The sequence below is a fragment of the Ammospiza nelsoni genome, chromosome 10 (assembly GCF_027579445.1).
Source record: "Ammospiza nelsoni isolate bAmmNel1 chromosome 10, bAmmNel1.pri, whole genome shotgun sequence".
Lineage (NCBI taxonomy): Eukaryota > Metazoa > Chordata > Aves > Passeriformes > Passerellidae > Ammospiza > Ammospiza nelsoni.
The window spans coordinates 8,761,395-8,788,705 of record NC_080642.1 but is presented as its reverse complement, the minus strand read 5'-3'; the positions used below and the strand labels follow the sequence as shown (position 1 = coordinate 8,788,705).

The window sequence follows — 27,311 nt, the reverse complement described above, 5'->3', positions numbered from 1 at the left end:
CTCAGGACTCCGCAGGGCGAGCGCGGCCCCCTGCCGGGGCCTCCTGCCCGGCCCAGCCGCGCTCTGAGCGCGGCTGCCATGCTGTCCCCGCCCAATGAGAGACTACAACTCCCAGTACGCCCTGCGCGGAAATGCAATTCCCGCCCCCGCCGCGCGCCCCCCTCCTACCCCGCGGAGGCGCATGCGCACTGGTGGGGCGCGGGCGGGGCGCGCGCGCGGCGTCTCTGCAGTGCGCGGGGGGGCGCGGGGCGAGGGGGGGCGGCGCCGCCATCTTGGGCGCGGGGCGGCGAGCAGCGGTGGCCGCGGCGGCTGCAGCGGCAGGTGAGGCGCTCCGCTCCCCGCCTGGCTGCGCGGCCCTCGTCCCTTTTCCGGGCGGCTTCCTGCGCTTGGGCTCGCTCTGCGGCCGCGCCCGGGCGGTGGCCGAGCTGCTGCGGGTGACGGCTCCCTGGGCGCTGGTTGGGGGTTGGGGTCTGCAGGCCCAGGGGCGGGGAGGCGGCTGGGTGCGGTGTCCCCCGGCTGCCCTTGGGAGGGACGCGAGAGTGCCCGCGGGGCCGGGAGGGAGCGAGAGAAGCGGGGCCGCCGGCGGGCTTTTCCTCAGCTTCTTCTGAGGGGGTGCCGGGAGACCCCGTCATTCACTCACACTTTGCTTGTGGCTCAGGGGGTTATTAACAGCTGTTAATTTGCTCTCTGGCTGGAATAGCTGTGTGGCAGCCCTGCGGTGCTGCACCGGCCAGGGTGGGGACAGGGGCAGGGTCGGGCTGTGTGTGGCACGGGAAGGCCGGCACCGATGCGTCAGGTCAGCCTGAGCAAAGGTTTTTTCAGTCGGATCGGGCTGGAACTTCACCGAAAATTATTTGTCCGTACTGCTGATCCAACCGTGAATTAGCTGGGTCATGGCTTGCACTCTGCTTCCTCCCCGGAAAACCTGCTGAGGCAGAGCGCAGCGCTGCTGATGCCCAACTGCTGCTTATTCTGAGGCTCAAAGCAGGCTCCTATCCAGCGGCTCTTCTGGATCCTTTTCCACATCCATTCTTCCCAGGACTAGGTTTTTGATTCAGTAAAACTGCAGGAAGCGCAGCCTGTGTTTATCAGCCAGTGCAGTTGACTTCTCTCCCCACTGGGAAACGACTTGCTTTTCATCTAGCGTTCTCTCCATAAGCTGTGTGAGTGCACGATCTGTTTTCTGCTTGCTTTAGTATGACAAAGCTGCTATCAAGTTTTAGCCTCAGGCAGCCAAAATCTGAGCCTGGAACTTGCCCAGATAGGTGAGTCTGGATGGCTTCTGTGGCTTGGAAGTCTCGGTATTGCAGGATTCTAACTGTACATGGGCTCATGGTGGTGTTTGGTTGGGCAACATTAACTTGAATGCTGTCAAAGCTGTAGCTACTGTTTTTTCCCGTAGTAAAAGCTCTGTGTGTCCCTGTGAGTTTTGCTTGGAGGGACAATCTCAAATCTGAAGAGATGCTGCCAAACTGTCTACTTCCATATTTTTCCTGTCAGAAGGGAGGCATCACTCCTCTTCTGTAGAAAATGCCATGTTACTGACATCTAGTGACAAAGATACCTGGTGTTCTTTGGGCTGCACAGTGGCCATGTTCCAGGGAGAGCATTGGGGTGTCTTTGAAGGGTATCATGGCCAGCTGCTTCCTCCTCCCAAAAGAGCCCAGTCCTGGCTTTTGGAGAATTGACTCTCGAGGCTGTGAAGGATTACATCCTGAGTTCTTTGAAAAACAGAGGACTGGACATACATTCTTGTTTGATACAATCTCTTTTTTTTTTTTTTTTTTTTTTGGTGGAACAGCAGCAGTCACCAAACAAAACAGGCTTTATAAAGAAACTTCCTGTAACCCTAGTTAAACTTTTCTTGCCTCATCCCTGCATCAAAAAGGTAAAGTCATGCCTGTCTTTTGCAGCTCAATATCTTGCACTGGTTTTCTAAGCTTATTCTACTGAAGACCATTAGAGTATTTAAAGGCTGTTCCTGGGGCCAACTGGAGGATGGCCTGTGGTGCCAAAAAATAATTGGTTTGTGAGGCAGAGTCTGCTTCTCTCCTTTAGTGAGTGACCTACTGAGTCAGAAGTTACTGGCAAGTCATGTATTATTTTGATCTTGGCAGGAGGTCGGCAGCTCAGCTGAAAGCTTGCAGGCAGAGGCACAGAATGTGAAATGCAGTTATCTGCTCTCCAGTAGGAGTAGTGAGAGAAAAGCTGACACATCAGGGCACCTAGACCATTAGTGGTCTGCAGAATACAAGCTCTTACTCAAACTCCACTCTGTGCCTCGAACCTCTTCTGTAGAAGATGCATAGGAAGCAAATCACTGTAGGTTTCTAGCTCAAGAGTGAAAAGCAAGTAGTTCAAACTGACTTTGGAAATGCTTTGGTAGAATGGGTAGAAGTAGAAAAAGGCAGTGGGCTGTTCACATCAGGTTGGACTCAAAATATTCCTGAGAGATGTGTTAAATGCTGTACCTGTGATGCTTTACTGGAGTAAGGGAGCTTCTTGTGTTTCCCTGTGCCAGTATTTAGCTCTTGTGACTCCTCAGAGTGGCTGCGTGCAGTATGGCACGCAGAGGGGGCTGTGGGAGGAGAGCCTGGTAAGAGAACGTGCTTCTCTTCCTGCCCACTGGTTATGGGGATTTATGGGATTGTGTTTAAAATAGGAACAGTTTCTCTGAAACTGATGGGTTTATCTCAGGAGCTCTTTAGCTCAGGGTATGCCCCTTAAGTAAATTATGCAGCCTGTCTTCCCCAGGATGAAGTGATTGCAGCTACTCTTGTTTGAAACCAAGTGCAGCCCGTGGCCTCCTGGAGAGTGGCTAATGCAGCCAGCTGAGCAAAGCTTAGGTGCTCAGATTAGCTGCTGGGGTAATGGCATTGTTTTGAGCCTCAAGTCTTGGGTTGACGATGGCTAGTGCTAGCTAAATGGATGGGTTTTCTCAACAACTTCAGTTTGCCAGAGCAGCCTGACTGATCCCTCTCCTGCTTCCACTGCTGTCACTTGTCCAAGATCATACTGATTTCTGGAATGCAGAAATGGCTGCAGTTGGTGATTTGCCTTCAGTACCTCTCCTGATTTCTTCCTGGATGAAAACTCAGCAGCTAATGTACCTTGAACTGCTTACTTAGATAAGCTCATTAATGCACAGAAGTCTTACTTACTGTTAAGTCAGAACCCAAACTGTCTTTTAATAGACTGCTAAAGGGGTTGGTTGTTTTACACCAGCTTATTCACTGACTTGTGATTGCTGTTTCCTGGATGTGCTCTGTAGATTACAGAAATCAGCATTCCTGTTTGCATTCGGGCTAAGTGATGTCTGTGCTGTAGGAAACTTTCAGCCCCTTAATGGGAGTGACAAAGTCCAAGTAGCTGAGTCTTGGGCTCACTACTGATCAACGTGTGTTTATTTGTACCCTGTACTGGATGAAGCTCATGGCTTGTCTCACAGTGGGGCTGTGGCCAAAAGGGCTCTGCAGCTTAGCAGCAGTCCTGGCATCTCATCCAGCCTTGGTCAGTGCTGGTTGAAGGCTTTATTTTCCACACTTGTAGGGCCAGACTCTTTTCTGGACAGGTAAAATCTTATCTCTATGGTAAGAGTATCACCCACACAGCTGGCTTGGGAAAATATGGCTGATCCCAAAGCTGCCCCCTAAAATGAGTGGACAGATGTGCTCACTGGTGATGCTGCTGGTGCTCATCAAATCCTGCACAGCTGGGGTGATAATGTGAAACTGTGGTTATGTTGTTACAGGCAGCCTAAGAACTGCTGCAGTCACATTGCTCCTGAGCAGTTATTCTTGAGCTGCTGTGTCACCAGTGCACCTCTGGAGAGAGGACACAGAGGATTTGCTGAGTAGATGCCACGAGAGCAAACAGGCCTGGAAACAAACAGTTCCTCAGCTTTGGCCTGCACTGAACATAGAGAAGCTGGTGTGGAAGGATACAAAGAACTGTATTTGTACTTTCCTTAGGCAGAAATACCAATATACACCAAAAAATTATGGTGACTCTGGTACAGTCAGGCTGTAGGTGCATTACATTACTAGTGACACATTTCTTTCAGACAATTCCTAATTCTTTTGGAGCTGGAGCAAGTACTTCTTGCCTTGCATGTGAAACTGGAATTACTGCAGCTATGTTCCTTTTTCCACTGAAGAAAACTGACTAAAACTTCACTGTTCTTCCTAAGCAACAAATTTGAGCAGATCGGCTTGTTTGTTTTTACTTGTGCAAATAGAGCTACAAAAGGCAGAGAACTGTTTCAAGGTTTACAGTGTAGGTTGAAGCTACCACTGTCTGCTGGTGCAGGGAATGGTTAATGGTCTGTGTGGTGTCGTGTGAAAGACCTCAGGTTGTGGGACAAAGGTATTGGAGAAAATCACTCATTTGAATATCTGTGTATCTGGGATTTAGGCTACAATTCAGCTTAGTCTTTCCTAGGTTAATGAGCAAATGACTGATACTGCAGTTGTGTCTTATTGCTGGTGTAATGCTTTGGCTTCTCAATTAGAGACACCATGGAAGGATGCCCTGAACAGAAACCACATTGGTACTAGCATTGGTACTGTGTGCTGTGTGGTTCTGAAAGAGTTGCTGCAGACAAACAGCTGCAGAGAGAATGAGCTGTGCTGGTTAGTTGATTCCTTACATGTGCCTTGTTTATTCCAGGAAAGTTCCATGCTGTGTGTTGTTCATTTTTCTGCAGCTATTACAAATCAGAATTGATGAAGAGGAAATGGAAGAGGAAGGCTGGGCTCTGACATGCTGCAGGAGGGAGCTGCTGTATCTCCACTTGATAAATGCAGGTTTAGTGCCTCGTCTCACTAGGTAGCTCCCAGTGCAGCCACTTGTTGCACCCCACAATATGTGAAGCTGACAGGTCTAGGTCCAGTCCAGCAACAGGATCCTGCTGCCTGAGCTGGTGCTCCTGGCTTCACCCATGCATTCCATGGGTGGCACACTGAAAGGATGAAGTCTGACTTTTGGAGAGCCACCTGTTTTTAGATCAGACCTGATAAACAGAGCATTTTCCATCTCTGATGGAATCAGTGGACAAAAGGAGTTTTTCAGATACTGTGCTTTATTATGTCTTTATCTTTCTCTTGACTCTTTTAGTCATGGTCTGCAGCTTACCTGCTGCAGACTGACTTTGGGGGCCTCCAGCATCTCCTGGTTGTTTGAGAGAGGGGTGGTTATTGCACATCCCCTGCCCAGTGGGAGCACTGAGATATGATTTGAGGCAAGTATGTGTGATTCTTAGGAAAGTGCATGTTACCATGTCAGTCATTGTAGGCCCAGCTAATCCTGCTGCTTTTCTCTTATGTAACTACTGAAATGCATTAAAATCTTTATCCCAGCCTTTGTTTTTATACATGTACTTTTTTTTTTTTTTTTTTTTGCAATTGGTGGTGTCTGAATGCTGTAACTTTGCCACAATTGCTCTAAAGGTATATTTTAATGCTCTCATCTTCACTTGAGTAAAAAAGCATTCTGAAAAGTCATTTCCATGTAATCTTAACTCCTGGTGGGTTTATAACCATATATAAGTGGGTCTGTCTGTGATGTTCTTTACTTTCCTTTTCTGTTTATGGGTTGAAATGGAAGTATTTAGGAACGTGAACACTTGGCAGGAGGGTAGGAAGCCTACTGGCCTTAGGTATTTGTGGGAGCTGAATTCAGATGTTACATCTACCCTAGTAGCTGCTTGAAGAATGCAGAATGTCTTGGGAGAGGGCTATTGTTCCTAAATTAAGGTGATTAGTCACCAACTGGTGTGAATTCAGCATACATGTGGATTATCCCTGTACCTTAACTAGAATAAATCCATCCACACTGTAAGTAGAAAACAGGGCTGTAGCTACCAGTTTGGAGCAGGTTGCCATATGTTCAAACTAGTGAAACAGAAGGAGTGAAGCTGGAAAGCCCTGAAAATGCAGCTGATGGATCATTAACCCAAAGGTTTCAGCTAGAGTCATCTTGGATTCCAGGCACTTTGTGGTAAACAGTTGAAGAAATGGTAGGCTTTGCCCTTAAGCTGTGTCTGCCAGTGAGATATTAGGCTGAGGAAACTCAGAAGCTCCCTAGGAAAGGCTGGCTGGAGAGGAGCAGAATGAGTCACTGAAAGCTGATTGAGCAATGCTTTCTGAGTCATGTTGCTAATGCACAGGGAGCAGATGAACCCATCTCCTGTGCTGGAGTTTTTATTCTGAGGCCTTCTGATTCCAGCAGCCATGAGTCACACTGAATGTCAGTCTCAAATTAATTTCAACCCTGTTCCCTGCATTTCTTAACCACTGCAAGAACTAGGATCTTTAACTTCCACAGCTGATCTGTAAAGAAAACTATTAATTATTTTAAAATATGTGGAAGATTGTGCTGTGTCTGAACTGTACCACTAAAATCCTCATTCTAGTTGGAATATAACCTTGAAATACTTGAAAGGAGTATCTGTGAAACTTGAAACACAAAGGAGGATCAAAACAAAGCAGGCTTATTTTCACTGCAGCCACTTCAAGAAGAGGCATTGTCATCTTGAAGAGCCATTCTTCTTGCTGAGCTTTAAGCAAATTTCTTTTGCATTCTGCCCTTTGTATAGCTTTCTGCTCTGTTCATAGATCTCTGGGCTACTTACTCCACCTCTTGAGTTTCCAGCTGTGTGCACATGCTTCCATTAGCTGATGGAAATAATTCTGTGTGGAGAGGGAGTGTAGTCATTCTGATCTTGTGTCTTGGAGGGGTGTAATGCAAGCTGTGAACAAAAGACTGGAATGTTGTCCATGTTTCCTGAAGTCCCATCGTGGGCAAGCTTGGTGGAGGCTGAGAGCAGCCCAGCACCAAACTGAACTTGCTGGGGGTTGTGTTGATGCCGTTGTGCTGCCTGTGCTTGTGGTGCCTGGAACTCTTCAAGATGCTGAACTGCAGAAGTTGAGCAGACCAAGGGCAATCTGATTATAAATAATTGTGTTAAATGCCTTGCATAGTTGAGACCTCCTTGTTCTCTGATGCTATTAGAGAGGAGTGCAGCTGGAGGTTTGTACTGCTTGTGTCCTTCAGCTCCTGCAAATAACTGATTGCTGGCTGGTGCAGTTGGGTAGGTCATCTAAAACCCTTTCCTTACAGTCACCATTTTTAGCCCATGTGACTTTGTTGGTACCTGGAAACACTTTACCAATTGTCTGACACATATAATTAGATAAATTGTACTTAAATGTGAATTCAGGTTTCATTTTTAGAGCTGTAGAATTGCGGGTTCTTTCAGACTTGAGATGAATCCTAACTCATTGGAGACATTCTGCTGCTGCATGGGGAATAATGCTCGTGCGTGTCTCAGTATGGGTGGCTGCCCTTTTAAAACAACCTGTCAGAATGATCCTGATCCTGTGGCCAAATCCATAGTAGTAGGGGAAAGTACAAGCTCAGGTGTTAACCAGGGCCTCACATAGCAGCCCCTTTCTGACTTTGAGCAAGTTCATTATCAAGTTGTTTTGCCAGTGTAGTACAGCAAGCACACATCAGCTGGTTGGTGGCAGATCTCTGCAGGCTTCTGGTTTGTACCATACAAGAATTGGCAATAAGAGCACTCCTGGCCAGTAGTCGTGGCAGTGGGATGTGTGTAGATATGAGGGTAATCAGAGTAGATCAAAGACCAGAGAGGTGCAGATGGGAGTACAGAATGGCACCCTAAATCCAAGATACCCAATTGTACAACAGTGCATATAGGAGGTGTGTAGATGAAGTAGCAAGGGCAATTCTGGCTTCACCTGTACCTCTGAATATGAACCAACGTAGCTCTTAAATGTGCCAGTGAAGGTGGAACCAGGAGCTGACTTTACATGGGTGGTCTGAAGCTTGAACTCATCTTCTGGGATATTTTGTATAAGGAAGAAGCCTAGCATTTAATTTCATTGATGAAGAATTTTTGAAGACTAAAAGCCTTTGAATCATAATGTATCTTCTTCATCAAACATGCTTTTACTAGCATGTAAGATGAGGAAGCAGTTGACTCTGCTGCCTTGTACTGTGATACAACTAAAAATACTCTCTTTTTTTGCCTGTAATTTCAGCAAAGCTGTTACAGAATATGTTCTAAACTAACATGAGAAAGCATGGCATCATTATTTCAGACAACATTTAAAGTTTGTAGATCTTCCTTAGAGAAGGATTTTAATTTCCCATGCAAAGCTTCATCAGCAATCTTCTACATGTTTTATAGTAATGCAGTAAATACTCAAATCAAGGCTTTTTCAAAATTGATTGGCTTGTCATGCTGGCAGAGGGCTTTGTCTTGTTTATGCTGCATGTCTGATCCTGTTGCTTATCAAAGCAGACATTTCCTTTGTACTAAAAATAGCAAAACAAATAACTTAAGCAGCATTAAAACCCAGAGGGAGATTATTTTCTTTTTTTTTAAGACTAGGATGTGCTTTCTAGGATTCTTCTGGAAAGGGTTTGTAGGATTCTTATGATCCAGCTTTGACCAGTTGCATAAGCTTTCAGGAAGCTGCTCTATACAATGCAAGTCTTAAAAAGAATGCAAGAACTCTTCATCTTTGATTGCAGTAGTCTGTATCTGAATGTGGAAGCCAGCACTGTAGAATTCTGAAAACACATGCTTGTTTCTTATCTGGAGTGAAAAAACTAGTAAATAGGAAAGAATTTTCGGGAGTGGGCAACAAGTTGTTTTCACTGTCACAATGTTTCTCATTTTTTTCAATGTTTGACCACCGGGAATGACCTTGCAAATGTTAAATGTTTCAGCTTCTGCCTGTCTTGTTGGGCAGCTGGGTTCAATTCTCCATGTTTTGGATTTCAGCCCTGCATGTTACCTCCCTGTGGCCTTTTCATGCCTGTTAGGGCTGTGTGTGCTTTGTGTAAGTAGTTGTGAGTCTGTGGTACAGCCACTTCCTTTAGTCTGAGAAATTGGGGTTGTTTGGTTGACCAGTGGAGTTGTCTTCTGCTGTGGGGATGCTGACATTGCTGCCCCTACAGTTAGTTTATAGCCTTGGTCACAAAACTGAGCAGCCACAAAAGGCTTTTCCCACTCTACATGGGAATCTTGGAACTGCCTATGTTTTAATAGATTTGGTTACAGAGCCTTAGAAGTAAATTAGTACTTGTATCCCAAAGTTATGAAGTGTTATGGTGGGGAATAGAAGAAAAACATATTTGGAAAGCTTTTCTGTGCTAATTGGAGTCTCAGACATGAAAATATGTTGGTGACAGTGCCACAAGAAGCCACTGAAAAGTGGCAGAAGGCAGCCCATTAGTAGCCAGAGATACTTGACCAGAATAAAAGCCAGAAAGCTTACTACTGAGCTTTGGGAAAACTGCTTGTTTCTTTCTATTTTGACTTAACTAACTTTTGTGCTCTTTTTTTCTATTAATAAGCAGAAGCACCCATCTGGAAGCTGAAGACCTGTAGCAGAGAAGTATGAATAGTGTTATTCTTTGAGGATTCACTAGATGTAGCTAAAACTGTTGGTGTAAAGGCTTAGGAAATTTAAAGTTTCTTTTTTGTCTTGCTGAAATTAAAAGCACAGAACTCACATCTGCAGTACTTCCTTCAGATGGCCAATTACTGTAGTTTCTTGGGTGTAACTTCTAGAGGATACATTACTTTTGATAATCCAAAAGTCCTTTAGTCCCTCTGATGTGTGCATTGTTTTTGTATTCTCTTTTTTCCCTGACATTTGAAGTGGTCCCAGGCTGGGTCACTTCAGCTTTGTCATTGCAGTGTTCCTGAGCAGGCACTTATCGGTTCTCTGCCAGCATCTGTCTCTAGGTTGGCCTCTCCCTATCCTGTTCAGCCAGCCCATACTAGTGGATGTAGGCTAACCCACCCAAGGAGCAGTGTGGAGATGGTTGTTATCGAATGCTCTGCAGTGCCCCGGCTAAGCTGTTCTGTGGGATCACCCCAAGGCCTGCCCTGTCAGGGTTGCACTTCTCTTCTTGCGACTGAGCCAACCAAGCAGGGTGTTATGACTTTGACCTAATGAATAGGAGTGCGTAAGACTCCAGGAATGGGGTCTGGTGAAGCAGCTGTATATTTTAAAATGTCTTCTCTATCAATAATATCTAATGTCTTTGGAGAGAGCTTTGTAGCTTCCTCCAAAGCAATCTTCCTTTGAATCAAGAGAAAATTAGCAGTTTAGGAGGGCAACTTCTGAGGGACTATCTCCCCTTTCAAATGGATCATGATTGTGACCACTCCAGTGGTACCTTGTAGCCAAATGGCTCTCAGTTTGAATTCTGAAGTGTGACTTGATATGGCGTCTAGGGATTATCAAAGGCTCTTACTCTGATGTGCAAAAACTATGTAAAAGTGGTAATAAACAGAGGTGTATTTGCTGCTAGGAACCCTGTGTCATGTGGTGATAGGCTTGGTGACATGTCAGACATTTGTGTGAACCTCATGTAAAAAGACTTAGGAATTTTGTCTGATTTGTATCTCAGTCTTTAGGGAGATAGACACTTTATAGTAAAGTAAGGGGTCTTTGATTTTCTTGTAGTTCCAGGCCTGTGTTTTTTCTCACATTCAAGAGGTATGTTTTGGATACTTGTCCTTGAGGCTTAATCTGTCCGTGCTGATTTTTGGAATGAGAAGTAAGGCAGCTTCTATTTCAGTGCCAACTTTAAGCTTTAGTCCTGGCTACAAATTGTTTCTGTACAGCCTACTTAAATATGCTCTTTTCTGCTTCAGGTATTAAGCAACATGGGAAGTGAAGACTAAAGTTCCATCATGATCGGAGGCTTGTTCATCTATAATCACAAAGGAGAGGTTTTAATCTCTCGCGTCTACCGGGATGACATCGGGTAAGTGCTTCTGTTGCATCCCCAGTTTTTGCATTTTTGTCTCATTTTGGTGCAGTAAACAATCCAGAGCTGCTTTGTTCTGCATTAGCTGTGCATGCATGTGAGACTGCAACTCAACTTGCTGCTCTAGGCTTAGCTTAGAATAAAGAAGTTTAAGCCCTGGTCACCTACAGTGAAGGATGGCCTGCAGCCAAACCTGGGACTATATTTTGGATGGTGGGATCTGGCCATTATTCCAAATGCTTCAGCAGCATGGACTGCCACTGTGGGAGCCTACCTCACTGTAATTGCTAAAACTTTACAGGAGCAGTAATGTGAGAACTGTCTGCCACACACTATAGCCAGGGTTCTGAATTAGTTACAGGCCCTGATGTCTAACATCAAGTACAGGCGTGTAGGAGACTGGTCTTGGAAAGTTTTATCTGCAAGCAGTCTCATGGCTGTACTGCTACAGCTGGCTTTCTGTCCCCCAGCTTTGTATGGCAGCCTAGTATGAAAAGCTTACATTCATTGGGTAGTTAAAGTTGTGGGAAGCCTTGAAAACCTTCAGTAGATTATAAGTGTCTTGTTGCACTTTTCTGAACTGTTATGATGCTCACTTAGGCTGGATCTGTGCAACCCTTAGGCTGCTAGTTTCCAGAAGGCATCTTACTAAAAATACAGTGCCTTGTAGGCAGTGGATAGTGCTGTAGGGAACTGTAAGTGATGGTGCTGCTTGAGCTGAAAACCTTAAATTCAAGGGGTTTGTGCACAACAGTACTCTTTCTAGTGTGTTTTCATAGTGTCAGGCATTGGGTGGAAGTTAGTAATTAAGTTGGCAGAGTTAAGACAGAGCTAACAGAGGCAGAGCTGTGGTAGGTGCTAATTCAGAGTTCAGTGCGAGAGAGCCTTCAGGCCAATTTAGGAAAAAGTAGTTTGTACCAGGTCTCCACAATGACTAGTGGTAAGATGTGCTTCAAAATAACTTGTTCCCATAAATTACAAAAAACAGTCAAGCCAGTCTGCCTTCAGATTGCTCTGGTCTGAAGAGTATGTCCCTTCTGGTTATGGATTGTCTAGTGGAGGTTAAAAGTTGAGGTAGAACTAGTGGCTAGTCAAGGCTTGTACTGTTTCATCGAGGGAGTAATCAACACAGTGTCTGTAATGAGGCTTCACCTAATGAGCTTTTCAGTCTCTTGCCTTGTTCTAGGTCAGCTAAGGTGAAGTAGCTGTTCTAAGGTTGACTGAGTTATTCCAGGACTTCCATACATAGCTGAGCCAAGGAAGCATTGTATTTCTCAAGCAGAAAGCCAGTGGCTGTGATGCTTTGCCTCTTTTCTACTGTACAAACTCTTAATCAGTCTTCAGTATTTGTTAGCTGAAGCCCTTCAGAGCAACTCATTTGACAGGACTGACTTTGTAGAGCTGGTATCACAGTGGCTGAGCCAAGCCAGTCTGGATTATAGGTAACTTTGGTGAATATTTCAGGTGGGGGCTAGAATCACTTTCACTGCTGTTTCTGGCAAAAATATTTTGTTGTTTGCAAACTTGAAACACATACAAGATTGTTCTCAAACTGATGTTTATTCAAGAAGGTCTCTTGATTTAAATGGCATTATGGCTGTGGAGATGCAAACTAGGGAGCAAAGTAGGTATTTTTAATATGCTCTTCTACTGCTTTTTATCTTGGCTCATTTCTCTTACAGAGTGAGTGCCTTATGTTCAGTACGTGATAAAGTACTTCCTGCTGGCTGGCCAGACAAAGCTAGAAAATGGGATTTCCTGCCTGATCCTATCTTAACTTTTTCATTTGGAAGAGTGCCAAAATATTCCAGTGTTTTCTCTAGTACTTAAGGAGCTGGTGTTCCTTTCAGTGAAATCATCCATTCAGTTCTTGTGAAGGTGTCAGTCTTGTGACTTAGGTGGAGCTGGTGTTGGCTTTTGACAGAGCTTGCTCCCTAGGTGCTGGATTTTTTTTCTCAAACAGGCCTTCAGTTTGGACTTTTTTTAAACATGTAGCCTTACACAAAAAGTTTTTATGAAATGACTGTGTCTCATCTTGTGTAATCAAGAAACTGAGAGTCTTTCCATTTCCTAGTCTGAACATTAGCATTAATGCCAGATCTATTTAAAATTTTTAATATTCTAACCCTCAGTGGGAGGTAAGGAAAGGAATAACTATGATACTGTAGCTTGTACTCAACTTTATAGGAATTCTGTCTCTAACCACACAGCTGAATGATGAACTTCTAGCATACCATACAGTGCTTAGATCTTAAGCAGTAGGTCTGAAGTGCTGAGGGCTGAACCCACCCTGCTTGTTGGGAGGTAATTGAATAGGAAAAGAGCAAAACTGCTCCCTGTCTTCATGAGTGATTGACCCACAGGACTCCTTAGTCTTGGCCATTGCCTTTGGCATTCTGAAGCCTCATTTTCTGAGCTGGGAGATAAAGGTCATCTGTGGTTATGAGAACATCTCCCCTTGCAGTTTAAGGGCCTTAAGCACATGGCTCAGATATAATGACCAGAGTGACAAACAACGAGGATATCCTTCTTATGACTTTGTTAAAGGCAGAAGTACCACTAAACTTGAACTTTGTTTGCTTGCAACTTAGAATGGCTTTGGTGCATGTAGCGCATCTGTCCATACAGCAGCTAGCTGCATGTATAAGCAGCCTTATTAAAAACAAAAAAAAAAAAGGCAAAACACCATGCATATAATTCAGGACACCATGGAGGGTTCTGCTGTAATTTTTGAGTGCCTTGTTCTTCAGTGACTTAGTCGTTGGGGAACCTACCTGCATTTAAGAATGCAGCTCTGTAATAAAACTTCAGCTATTTGAACCGGGGCAGCTTACATGACAAACTGCATGCACTTTAAATGTAATAGATATTGGGTTTCTGAGCTTCTAATACATCATATCAGCTTCGTGGCTCTTGATCCTTAAGGAAAAAGTGCAAGCTGGATAGAGCAGTGTCTGAATCTGCAGGATGTGCCCTATCTCTCCAGATGTGCTCCAGCTCTATCAAACTTGCTGTATTTCCTGTTGGCTGGACCAAACCAGAAAGCATCGACCCAAACACCTTCAAATGAGAAGCACTCTCACAGAAATTCCCACCCAGACTTGTAGCCCTGTCCTGAGGCAGACTGGGAAGAAGATGCTTGATACTCTGCAGTCCCCAGGTGATGCCTCTGACTGAGGCTTTGGGGTTTTTCCACACCAAGGCCTGCTACCTCTATTAGCAGAGCAGACTGGGTATCACTGTTGTGATACAGGTGCAGTTCACCTGGACTAAATGCCCAGTTATCCCTAAAGTTCAGCCAAACACAAATCTGTCCATGCTGACAGCCTGACCATGGCATGTCAGTGTTGTACCTTGTGAGGGCTTCGTTGCTGCTGTAGCTTGTTACTGTCCATCCAATACTACCTTGGCCTTCTGTGCCAAGGAGCAGGGGGAGGGGGTGCTGTTTGGTCTCTTCTTATCTCTTTGGATTCATTGTGCCTTGTGTGTGTGTTTCTAACCCTTTCTCTTGTTGCTGTCACTCCTCCTTTCTCCGCTGGCGCCATTTCTGTCCATCCCATCTCATTGGCTGCTGTAGCAATAGGTAAGAGACGCGTGGTAGGCCACGACTGGCACTGCACAGTGGGCACCTGGTGTGCTAGCAAAGCCTCCCTGACCTGAGGCTTCTCCTCTAGTGTGCACCAGTCTGGTGACTGCTTCTGGTGCTACTTTTAGCGGGTTAGAACCTGAGGCTGGGAGGGCTAATGCTCCAGAACAAGCTGAACTTTCTTTGCAAGGCTTACTGGAGGGGAGGATTTGGGTTTCAGCTATTATTTTATAGTAGATTAAATTACTTTCTTATGGAAAAACTAAAGTAGGAATGAAATATTAATTTAACTCCAGCTTGCAAACTTTCTGGAGCAATAAAACCTGAGAAGTATTTAAAAGCCAGAATTATGCTTATGGGGGAGCGTGTTTACTGATGAAACTTCTACATATGTCCCCAGACCTTCAAGGAGCAAACACCTGCTGTGGTAGCATATGTTCCTTGGAATATCCTTTGTTTTCTAACTTGGAACTCTGTGTTGGATTGTTGACAACCCTCAGTGCCTACAAGCATTTGTATGCCTGTATCCTTGCTTGCAAGGATGATTTTACTGTCTGCTCTCAAACGTGTTTCTGCGTAATCAGTACCATGGCCTTGATGCTGCAGTCAAACCCCCTGTTCTACAGAGTGCCTGAGAGTATGAGTAATAAAGCACGACTAAATGAGTCTTGGCTTTGTGTGTAGACTGTTGCTTGAAGTTTTGGTCTTGTCATATAAAGCACTTGGGCTTCCTTCCTATATTCTCAGGATTGGTGGACTTAATTTGGGAAGTTTATTCTGACTTGTAGTTACAGGATAAGGAGACCATTGTGCAAGAGCTGGCATCCAGAATGTCACTTGGACTCCTTGTGTGTAAAAAGGAGGGCTTTTTCCCCTGTTGCCAGTGTATAGACAGTTTGGATCAAAGAGGGCAGCACCTATGGGCAGCTTGCACAGCAGTTTTTCAGCACTGGGGCAGGACCCTTGACTGTAAATGGTCCTGGACCATGCAGTACTGCTGACATGTTGCACTCTGGGGACTCTGAGTCTGGGTGCAAGACCCCTGTTCTGAAACAGAGCAGTCTTGAGGTGACATGTAACGGGAAGTCAAAGGGTGATTCTAATCCTCCTGCTGCTTTGAGCCTGACATCCAAGGTGTGTGGGTTATGGAGGTGAGCTGGATCTGAGAACTGAAGCTCCCTTCTGGAGTGTGCCTGGGCACTGACATCTCTTGGGTGGCCCAGGCAAATTTTGCTGGTTTTCCCTTGGTTGTATGTCTGGGAGCAGTTGCCATTGACACGTATCTTGGGAGATTACAGCTTGCTTTGGAGCAAGAGTGTGAAGGCCTGGGCATGCAGAATAGACAATAATTAGGTGTTTGGTCAAAACTGGACTCTCTGAGCCATGTGTTGCTAATGTGTTTGTTTCCTGCTATGACAATCAATTGAGAGTGCTGTCCAAATTAATTGAAGGGAAGGTTTCTTTGCCATTTTACTCCAGATAGAGGTTTGCTTCTCCTTCTGACTACATTTACACTGTAGTCCAAACCTCCCCAGAGACCAGTAACTCTCTCTCTCCTTGAACTTGTGCAGAGTTTAGTGGGTAACTCTGCTCAGAGCCTTCACTTGCTGTCCAAGAGACATCCCCAGGCACCCTCCCTAGGTGAGCTTGGTGTGTGTAGTTCAGTGTGTGACCGTAGTGGCAGAAGCAGAGCTGTGCAGCCAGCTGGTGTCACATTTGCTGTGCTGACTCGTCTGTGGTGGTGCTTTCGCAGGCGCAATGCCGTGGACGCCTTCCGCGTCAATGTCATCCACGCGCGGCAGCAGGTGCGCTCGCCCGTCACCAACATCGCCCGCACCAGCTTCTTCCATGTCAAGCGCTCCAACATCTGGCTGGCTGCTGTCACCAAGCAGAATGTCAATGCTGCCATGGTATTCGAGTTTCTTTACAAGATGTGCGACGTGATGACTGCCTACTTCGGGAAGATCAGTGAGGAGAACATAAAGAACAACTTTGTGCTGATCTATGAGCTGCTGGATGGTGAGATGTTTCCCTTATATGCTGTGGCCTCTTGCATTGGTTATTCTGAAATCCTTAGCTTAGTATGATGTAGTAATAATCCTTGAAGTATTTTTAACATGTGTGACAGAGTTCAAAATTACTTGTTTGGCTTTCTAATGCCACCTGTACTGCAAATGTGAGTGTCCAAGTCCATAGCCGTGTGCAGATTCCCTTCCCTGAAATGGTGGGAGCTGTGCACTTGTACGACTGAGACAGTTGGTGCTGGAGCTCTGAGGGGATCCTGTGTAGATGCCAGGCTTTCCTTACCCCGAGGTATATCAAGAGGACTGTCAGTAGCACCTCTAAGGCCAGCTGGTGCCCAGGTGGCTCTAGCAGTGTATGGAAGCAGCCACCCCAGGCTTAAGTTGATTGTCCCTAGTAAGTTGCCTTTTGGCTCAATTCTGAACAGAAGGAAGTCAATAAAACACAATGTGCTCTCTCCCAGCCCTACCTCCCCCACTGATACAGCTCCAAATTTCACCACAGATTAATAATAGTGTCCCTTCAGCTGCTTGTGATATCAGCCTGCTTGTGGAGGTTGCCCTTGAGCTGCCCCTGTTTCACATATCATGAGGACCTTGTGTTAGTTATGTTTCAATTTGTTTTCCAGACAATGCACCGTACGTGTGTGTCCTGGGATTCTTAACCAAGGGTCACAGTGACTGATGTTTTCCCTGTTCCCTCAGGGCACACCAAGAGACTGCCTGTTCTCTGCTTTGGTCAGTCACTGCTGCCTCCTTGCAGGCACAGTGAGATCAAGCCTGCCACTGTGGTGGTGCTCAGTATCATGTTAGTGGTCTTCTTTCCCCTCTAAATCTCTTGTGGGTTGTTCCCTTTCTCTTTGAGGGAAGTAGGTGTGTACTGTTCCTTGTGTGTAGTTAACATCTGTTTCCCTCCTACACTCATCCTGCAGTGCCACTACTCAGCTGTTGTTTTAGGTTTTATTACATCTTCATAAGAACAAAACTTGGAGGAAAAAAAGCTGCAAAGATAAAACTGCTGTCATGTTTTAAAAACTCTCTATTGTCCCTTGGATGTTTTTGGAAAAACTCTTCAGTGTGCCCTGTGCAGATAGCTAGGTTAGTTGATATTTACTCCTGAGGTCTGGTTGTGTTTAAAAACTGGCAAATTCATCACTTACACAGCTTTTCATCACCCCTTATCTCCAAAGTATTGCTCCAGGAGCTCAGTGCAGCAAAAATTATTCATTCCCTTGGTAAAGAATGCTGCAGCAACTTACCCAGAAATTCAATGTGTAAGCAGTATCTGTGCACTGATTGCCTCTCTCCTTATAGTAGCAGTTAGCCTGGTTGATGTGTTTATTCCTTGTAGCTCTGAACTAACCTTTTACCCTTCTCTAGAAATCCTGGACTTTGGCTATCCTCAGAACTCTGAAACAGGGGCCCTGAAGACTTTCATCACTCAACAAGGCATCAAGAGTCAGGTAATCAGAGGAATTTGGGGTACAGCTCTGGTCTGCTGGTTAATTTTTACTAAACCTGTTCAAGAGAGAATGGGCTTAATTACCATCTAACCATTTGACCCCTATGGGAGGAAGGTGCCTGAATAGGTTGTATCTCAGTGGCACGTTGTTCTAGGTGTCCCTGCACTATGCTACCTCATGTTCCCTGGCACATGATAAGATGCAGGAGGAAGAGCCCAGAGCTAGGATAATGTCAGTCCCTTGCATGTAAATATGGTTGCTGGCTTCAGGCTCTGCTCTGTGTCAGCTTCTGAGAGAATAAACAAATCTACCTTGCTGAACCAGAAGTAGCTTTTTTGCATGTGAATCTCACTGAGCAAGTCTGTTCTCCACCAGAGCTGTCAGGATTTCATGCCTGCCTTATAAATGAAGTATTCTTCAGCCTTGTGAATCTTGCTGTGAAGTCAGGAAGCTCATGTTGCTCTGTCTCTGCCTGTAACATCCTTGCAGGTCAGCGTCAGTACAGCCTGAGCGTTCTTAGGTTAGAGATGAGAATCTCTGCTGTGCTTTTTGCATAGTGTTAACCCTTGCAACAAAGTTTGCATAGAGTTAGAAGATAAGGGATGTGTTGGGAAAAAGATGGTTAGTTGGACTGGTTTGGGGAATGTGTCTAAACTAGTTCTAATCCTTCTCCAAGTACAGCCCTCGAAACTAGGCTTCCTGTCTCATGAGCTCATGCTTAACCTCTGAATTCAAAGGAAACTCATAGTCTGTTTCTCATGTCCCCAAGGAATCTTGTCCACCTTGTCCATCTGACACAGCTGCGCAAGTCAATAATAAGGACTCAGCCTTAAAGTTAGTCCTTTCCCCTGCACAGCAATGAGTCAGGAAAAAAAAGCTGGGAGTCCATAGTGAGGCAGTCTGTGCCAGAGTAAAGCTTCAGCCTTAGCTACAAACAGAAGCAAAGGGCAAACAAGAGCCTGCAAAGAGACTGTTCTTGTTTAGGTTAGCAGAGGTCAGTCTCTGGAGGCTCTGTTTCAACTCAGTTCATCAGCTCTGATTTCCTGAGAATTCCTTTTTAAACTTTTAATCTAGTAGCAAGACTAACTGCATTTCAAGAGGAGGTGAGAGAGAGAAGCTGCCCCTGAGCAACATATTTCCCGCTAGAACAGCAAACTGTTTTGCAACACGGCCAGATGTGATTGCATCCGGTCTCAGTCCCCATCACGAGTCCCAGTGTAAATCTCTGGCCTTCTGCAGTCTGACAGTTTGGGCAGTCAGCACTGAAGATAGCTGAATCAGCTCCTGTTCCTAGGAAAACTCAAAACTAACCAACTCCCACACTTCCTTCCCTTGCTCTTTTTTTTTTTGCTTTCGTTGGTTTTAACAAACTTCTGTGCTTGTTTGTGTGCAAACCACTGTCGCAGTGTCATGCTTAATTCAACAGCAGGTTTAGTCCTTTCCTTACAAAGAGGAGTATGGCTTTCAGCTTTACACAAGTAAGCAGTTCTTCTGCTCAGTATTGGCGTTTTGTGCAGCCCAGTTCAAAAACCAGAATTAATCTATTGCAGGCACAGGATGGCAAGGGCACCAGTTGAAACAGTACCTGCCATGTTTCCTTATCTGCTCTTTACTCTGGTCCTTCTAGCCTTCAGCCCCTCATTGACTTAGAGCCAGTTCACACAGGTACCCAGGACCAAAATCTGGTCTGAATCATCTGGCCTATCATCTGTGTTTCCTATCTTCACGTAGTTCCTGGTGATGCTTTTCTTGGGCTTGTGTCCTGAGGAATTTAAGGAGCAAAATCCACTCATGGCAGACTTTCCAAACTCAACTTTTTGACTTTGTTCTCTATGAAAGATTGGAAATGAAACTTCAAACCCAGGTGTCTTAGTGCCTCTCTTAGAGAATACTCATGCTGCTGGGTGGTCTCAACTTCAGCAGCTGCTTCCAGATCTGTCTGGTCACTTTACAGAGTAATTGTCAGGTCAGGGTAGTGGTGCTGTTGCAGGAGATGAGAATGTCATCACATGATCAGTGTTCCTTTGGAAGACAGAGCTCTGGGTATTAAATCTATGTATAATTCTAAAGCCTGAGCAAAGCACTGAACAAGACAGTGCTTCTTTTGTGGGACAGACAAGAGAGGTACTTTGTATACTGTATTGAGCACTTACCTAGGCAGTTCTCAGGGGAATATAAAACTCTGTCTCTTAGATAATGAGACAGTGCCGGTGCTTGCTCAGGAACTGACCCTGTCTGTGGCAAGAGCGTGTGTGAAGCTGAGATCATGTACTGCCACCCTGTGGGCCTACTGCAGGGCTGCTGTGGGAGAACCCACTTGTGTCTTGGGCCATTGTTGTGTGGAAGAGCAGAATTAACAAGGATACCACTTTATCCAGGACCCAAAGTGCCTGTTACTTCCCATATTCAAGGCATATGTGACATGGTAGACATCCAGGATTTGCATTAGGAACACCAGCATGAGTCTGTTCCTAAGAGAAACGTTATTGGGAGTGGTATTTTGCTTGTCTCTCCCTCTGCTCCACCTTGCATTGGGATTGTCAGTAATGGGCCAAGTCTGAAAATTAATTTCACTGCTTGGAGTGCTGGGTTTCCTGCAGAGAGCTAAAGGTCAAAACCCCTCATCTTGTTTGTGCTAATTAGCTCCCTAATTAACAAAGAGCTGACCTGCTTTTTTCCTGTCCTCAGGTAGCCTTAAGCCTAATCTGCCTCTTTCTCCCTTCCTCCCTTCTCTTGTTATTGACCTGCTTGCCTGTTAACCCTGTCTACACTGCACTTGCCACTATACACCTCCTTCTTGGCTTTCTGCGTGTGACTGGACCCCACCTCTAGCATCAGGTAGGAAATCTCTCTGTGCCTCTCAGCACAGCCCTTGGGACTCTGGAGGCTTAGAGCCTGGGTGCTGTTAGATGCATTTTGGGTTTGTGTTGGTATGTAACTTTTATGACTGCAGTTATTAAGAAACAGGCCTTGGGGATTAGCTCTCCTGTGGCCTTAGGGTTTCATGTTGGATAAGGGTGTGAACTGCTACATCAATCCATGTTAAACTTCTCTGCTTAGTTTGGATTGATGTGACAGTCTGAGATATTTGAATGCCGTTGGTGAAGCCCATGCCTCCCTGCACTAAGAGTTAGCCTAAAATCATGTGAGGTGTCACAGCACCCGTATCTAAGTGACAAAAACTTTTATGTGTAGTAAATGGCAAGTGTTTGCTCTTAGATTCAGAGCAAGGTTCCTTAGTCTTTGAGTTTATTTATGTCTAAGATGTCATTTCTTCTCTTCAGACCAAGGAAGAGCAGTCCCAGATCACCAGCCAGGTGACTGGACAGATTGGATGGAGACGTGAAGGAATCAAATACCGTCGCAATGAACTCTTTCTTGATGTGCTGGAGAGTGTGAATCTCTTAATGTCCCCACAGGGTAAGTAGGTGGTGTTGAGCTGGCATCCTTCTCCTGCTCAGGGTTTGTGAGTGGTGACTCTTGTAAGTGTTCTGAACTGTGGTCTTCTCTAACCAGGTCAGGTTTTGAGTGCCCATGTCTCTGGCAGAGTGGTGATGAAGAGTTACCTGAGTGGAATGCCAGAATGCAAGTTTGGCATGAATGACAAGATTGTCATTGAAAAACAGGGCAAAGGGACTGCGGATGAAACGGGGAAAAGGTAAGAGGTTTGGACCTGGTGACCACTTGCCACCAGGGACTCTTATGAAAGGGCAGCCCTTAATAGCTTTTCTGATCTGACAGACTAAAAGCTGGGGTTTTTTCTTCCCTTCAGATGGTACTGCTAACTTTGGGTAGATCAGTTGTCATGCAAGCTACCATCCTGAGGGCCTCAATACAGAGGGCGTCTCTTCAGCTCTATAAGTATTAAGATTCAAACATAGTTTTAAGTGTAGACTGAAAACACCTCCCAAGATGGATTGTCCTGTAATCTGTGTCTCTAGCAGTTTTGCTCAGTGCTCTTTATCATAAAAGCAGTAGCAGTGCTCCCAAGAAATAGTTAAAGAATCCCTCTGCCTGCTTTACCTGGACTGTTCCCACAACGTAGAACAGCAGCAGGAGGGAAGCCCCTCCTGCTGATTACAGGTGATCAGTGGTTGTGTGAGTAGGAGGCACATCCTTTCTGAGAGCCCAGCTATGTTCCCTCCTAGCTGCACCTCAGTCAGTACCCACTTTGAAGCTGAAAACAGCTCTTAACCCCTTCTCCAGCTTTCCTGCTTGGGGTGAAGAGATAAAAGCAACGGGACTGCCACTTTCGTCTCACTAACCATTTGCAACTCATCTGTATTTCTCTTGGTTGTCTTTTTTTTTTTTTTTTTTGCTGACCCCCAGTGAATTGGGAAGGTAGATAATCTGCTTCAGCTTTGTGTGCACTCTGCTCTCCCTCTGTCTCTTGCTTTGTGTGACTTGTGCATGTAACTTGGATCTCAGACACTTTCCATGATGGTTCCTGTAAATGGAGCTGAGCTGCTATTTGCCTTTTCTCTCAGAACCAAGCCAAGAGCTATCACTTCACTGTCACCTTTAAGCCATCTTTCCTGTAACTGAATTGAGCTAGTAAAATGGATGAGCCTGAGATGGCTGAGGATTTACTGTAGTGAAAATATCAACTGCACAGTGAGGATTTACTCTAGTGAAAATATCAACTGCACAGGCCTTGAAGAGTCAGTACACTGTCCCAAAGCTCCTGTGCCAACTGCCTTTGCCAGTAAATATGGTAGTTTTTTAAGTTACAGAAGTAAGATGAGCAAGGATGCTTGGTAGGTGGTTCTGTAATTATCCAGTGGGCATCCAGCTTGGAGACATTACTCTCCAGAAGGATTTAGGTATGAGGTGACCAAAAGGGACAGCTGCTATCAGTTGCTTTTTGGGATCTAGCTTCTGGCAAGGCCAACCCTGAGTAATGCTGCCTGAGACCTGGAGCAATCCTAGGCAGAGGCTTTCTCAACTGTTTTGCAAAGAAATAGAAATCAGTTGACTAAGATTGGTTGTCATCTGGGCAGCAGATTAGGAAATACTAACTCCTCCTTTTGAAGCACAAACCAGACCACTGGTGGTTGTGTAACTAGACAGCCAGTCAGCCTGGGGTCAGTCTGCTTCCCCTTTGTGTAGGGAGTGGTGGTTCCTAAGAGAGCTAAACCTGCTGTAGTTCTCACACTATCTTGGCATATTGGCATGGTTGTCCTGTTGCTTCCAGCAACTGAGGCAGCCTAGATACCATAGTGATACACTGCTGCACCTTCTCTACACTGCTGCCTCTTCTGTTGCTGCTGCCTTCTGGTCCCTCTCAGTAGCTAAGGGGTTTTGGCTGGCCTAGGACCTGTATTTTCAGGAATCAGTACCTGGCACAAGTTCAGTGCTGGCAGGTTAGGCTGGTGCATGTACATGGACAGGTGGTAGCTCTTCAGATTTTTAGGAGAGATACAGACTTGTATGTCACAATGTCATGGTTTTGGTGATTTGGTTCAGAATCAAACCACCTGCTGGCAGTGTGGAAATGAACAGCTGTGAAGAGATTTCTGAGCAGGAAGACTCTGAACCTGGCATTTCCTGGCTGTGTGGCAGTGGGATAGCTTTGTGGACAGGAAAGTGTTTTCTCTCCTTTGAACTGTGCTGTGGGAAGACTTGGGCTGGCAGAGTTGCCTCTGCAGTACTGAGTGCTGCTGGCAGGCAGACCCAAGCATTGTTGTGCTGGCTATGACAGAAGGGTGCTCTTCTAAGCTCTCTCCTCTTTGGGGAGAGGAGGGAGAAAATTCTTTCAAACAAGCTTCCTGAAATCTGATTTTTGTGGTGGTGAAACAAGGAAAGTCTGAGCCAAGAGGCTGCTGTCCCCTAATCTCTCCCTGCCTCCCCATTTCCTGGACACCTGCGATGGCAACATGCTCTGTAGAGTAGTTTCTGCCTGGACAGATTTTGACTGCACCAAGATACCAGAGCTGCAGCTTGTGCTTCTCTAACTGCGTTTTGTGTTTTCAGCGGCAAACAGTCAATTGCCATTGATGACTGCACTTTCCACCAGTGTGTGAGGCTCAGCAAGTTTGATTCTGAGAGGAGCATCAGCTTCATTCCACCAGATGGAGAATTTGAGCTCATGAGGTACTGTGGGTGGAGGGTGAACAGGCTGGTGTTGGCATCTGCTTGCTGCTACAGTTGTGTTGCTGCTCCCAGGCAGACTTGCAGCCCTTGAGCCCTTAAGAAATACACACCACCCCCTTTTCAGAGTGGAATCTGTAGGGTGTCCCACAAATCCATCTGTTAGAAATGTGGAAGCCCAGCTGTGTTTAGTTTTCTTTGCCATAACCATGGTGTGGATTGGGTTTTCTTGCTTTTGAGCTTCTTGTATCTGTTGTTTTTAGTGTTTAACACTGGTGTCCTTGAACAAGACTGTTGGCAGGAACCAGATACAAAACTCGAGACACAAGAAACCATTGCTGCCCTACAGCAGCACAGATCTTAACTGCTATTTCCTTCTGGCATGTTTCCCTTTCTGGCTGATGTTTCCAAGCTGTTTGGCATATTCAGAGGCTGTCTCTTTAGGAGGGTGATACAGAGTTAACTCCTCCTCAGAGTTCACTGTAGTTTCCATCCCTGCAGATACCGAACCACGAAGGACATTATCCTCCCCTTCCGTGTGATCCCGCTGGTGCGGGAGGTGGGCCGGACCAAGCTGGAAGTGAAGGTGGTGATCAAATCAAATTTCAAACCTTCCTTGCTGGCCCAGAAGATAGAGGTAAGAGGAAAAAAAATAACTGTGGTATCTTGTGCCTGGAAGTCATGCCTCTAGTTTATGTCCACTGCTGTAGAGTTCTCACAGATGAGTCTTCAAGCTTGAACAGGGCTAAAAATGTGAACTCATTTATCTCTTTTGATGTGTGGTGCTGCTGTTTTGTGGGACTGAGGTGCTGTAGAGAGGTGGAAGCTCTTGTCATTTGCACAGCTGCCTTGGTAGGGGCCTCATTCCATCCCTGCAGCAATTGTTCACTTAATTCCTCAGCCACTGTGAAAATTTCATGTTCTTCTGTCTGCATGATCTGATGGTATGTCAGACAGGCAGCAGGCTGTGAGCTGTGTAAGACAGGCTAGGGGTGGCTTTGCAGCTTAGTCCCCATCTGAGAAGGCTTACTGCTGCAAGGTTGGGCTGTCCAGAGCCTGCTGCAATGCCTGGCATCCTTCCTGAGCTCATCTTCCCAACGTTACCCAGGATTCCTGCAGCATGGCAATCTCTGCCCTGTTCCTTACTGACTTTGTGTATTATGTAACTGTGAATGTGTACTTCAAAGCAAGAAACTGGAGAGCTAGCCTAGGATGCCTTGTGATGGCCGATGTTCTCTGGGCCCTGAGCTGGGAGAGAGAAGGCCCAAGGGGTGCAGGGCAGACTGCCCAGAGTGCCCAGGCTGCAATGTCCTTGCCCTGCTTACCAGACTGTGCCTTCCAGGTCCGGATCCCAACGCCCCTGAATACCAGTGGAGTGCAAGTCATCTGCATGAAAGGGAAGGCAAAGTACAAGGCCAGTGAGAATGCCATTGTTTGGAAGTAAGTGAGCGTGTTGGGGCTGGCCTGCTTGGGCAGGCCTCTGGGAGGCAGGGTCTGTTCAGTGCTCCTGTCTGCCCTGAGATTATGTAGTGATGGGGAGCATAAACCCTGGCACCTTCTGATTTCTGAGCTTTCTCCAATAGGATAAAACGTATGGCTGGAATGAAGGAATCCCAGATCAGCGCGGAGATCGAACTGCTGCCCACCAACGACAAGAAGAAGTGGGCTCGGCCTCCCATCTCCATGAACTTTGAGGTGAGTACCTGTCTGCCTTTCAGGATGCACCCAACCTTGGAGAAGCTTTGTCACTCCCTCTTGGGAGTTTGAGTGTCGCCTGTGACAAGCTGCCAGATGAGGTCAGCCAGATGGTAGAGCTAATGGAAGAAAATTGTCCTTAGAGCCACAGGAGTTTGGCACTGTGCCTGCAGGGAGCAGGGAAGGGAACAGTGGCTCTTGATGCGTTTCTAGATGCATTTCCCAGGGGTCCTCTGGCGTTTGTGTACAGAGAGTATCTTACCCCCATTCCAATGCTCTCTGTTGCCTTTCCCTCTCTTAATAGGTCCCATTTGCACCCTCTGGGCTGAAGGTGCGCTACCTGAAAGTCTTTGAGCCAAAGCTGAACTACAGTGACCACGATGTGATAAAATGGGTGAGGTACATCGGCAGGAGTGGGATCTATGAGACCAGATGCTAGCCCCAGCAGGCTAGCAGGCTCCCTCTTCTCCAAGCCATGCTCTGCCTCTCCTCAGTCTTCAGCTACATTCAGAGATGTCTGCCTGGCCCCTCGACGCAGATTGAAAGACCCTGTGGCTCACCCCGGGAGTGGACTCGCCTGCCTGTGTTCAGTTACCACCCACGCTGCAGATGAAGTTCAGAACCCAGTCGTGTACAGGGTGCAGTCAGCTCCTGCTCCCTGTCCCAGGGTGGGCAAGGGCTAGTCTAACTCCCATCTTCTCGTGATCTTTCTAGGGAACGTCCACCATTAAACTCCTCTTCTGTTGGTGTCTCACTACTTGCATCATATCCTAGTATTTTTGAAGTTCTTGTGCATATGTACTCGTAGAATAGACCTAAACATAGACTGGACAAATCTGAGTTGAAGTTACCCTGGCTTCTGTACTAGCTATTGCTGTTGTGGTAGATGTTGCTGGCCAGTCTGAGATGTCTGGGGTGGTGAGTTTGTTGGGCCCCCACCAAGGAAGATGGTGGGCTCACCACATCTCACCACCACCTTATTTCTAGCAAAGTTGTCAGTATAGAGTCCTGCTGTGGGAAGGTTTGTGACCAAAAAATGATGATGAGGGTTTAGGCTCTTGCTGGTGTGTATGTGGGTGGCACAGCATTTCAGGTCCTTGGAGCATTTACCCCTACCCACTGCTGGCTCGATCCAGTCTGTCCTTTCCAAACAAATTGGAGACGTGGCCCCACTGTCCCAGGGAGTGTGGGCCAGCTGAGCTCTGTCAGGATGTGAATAGGGTCTGTTCTTGGGGAATCTCAAATGCAGTTGGCAGTAAGAGCACCCTGACCCAGCCTGCCCTCCACACTTCTATCAAATGCTTCTGGGCCATAGGAATGCTGCTGCAACCCACAATCCTGCTTCTGGTAGTGTGGTCTCCATTTTGTACACTTTGTGATTTGTCCAGCTCTGAATCTAATAAAGTATGTAGAATGGAGAAGGCTGCCTGCGCTGCTCTTTGGGACTGGTGCTGCACGAGCCTGGCCTGTGCCACAATGTCTGGGGGCTTGCTTGTGCTGCTTCCCAGCCCTGGGCTGCTTGGGGGCTGGTAGGTGAAAAGGACAAGTGATGCTTTTGTTTCCATCTGTGCCAGTGCTGCAGATCCCTGGAGAAAGGAGGATGCTCTGGGCTTTCCTTGGGGCTGCAGCTGGGATGAACTG

General features: G+C 46.2%; 1 protein-coding gene across 1 annotated transcript; it reads left to right on the top strand.

The window, feature by feature from the left end:
* The first annotated feature begins 243 nt into the window (after window positions 1-243).
* AP2M1 (adaptor related protein complex 2 subunit mu 1) lies at window positions 244-27,091 on the top strand. The gene is made up of 11 exons (XM_059479002.1): window positions 244-321; window positions 10,700-10,812; window positions 16,155-16,420; window positions 17,803-17,885; window positions 21,170-21,305; window positions 21,402-21,543; window positions 23,859-23,978; window positions 24,477-24,612; window positions 25,318-25,415; window positions 25,559-25,670; window positions 25,975-27,091. Exons 2-11 carry the CDS (start codon window positions 10,739-10,741, stop codon window positions 26,107-26,109), a joined length of 1,302 nt encoding a protein of 433 aa, XP_059334985.1. The 5' UTR covers window positions 244-321; window positions 10,700-10,738; the 3' UTR covers window positions 26,110-27,091.
* The last annotated feature ends 220 nt before the right edge of the window (window positions 27,092-27,311 follow it).

Bases quoted from the DNA above. Each gene is read 5' to 3' on its own strand.
- AP2M1 (XM_059479002.1), top strand. From the start codon at position 10,739: ATGATCGGAGGCTTGTTCATCTATAATCACAAAGGAGAGGTTTTAATC. The intron at 16,421-17,802 runs GTGAGATGTTTC...ACCCTTCTCTAG, and splicing joins GATCTATGAGCTGCTGGATG to AAATCCTGGACTTTGGCTAT. The intron at 21,306-21,401 runs GTAAGTAGGTGG...TTCTCTAACCAG, and splicing joins TCTCTTAATGTCCCCACAGG to GTCAGGTTTTGAGTGCCCAT.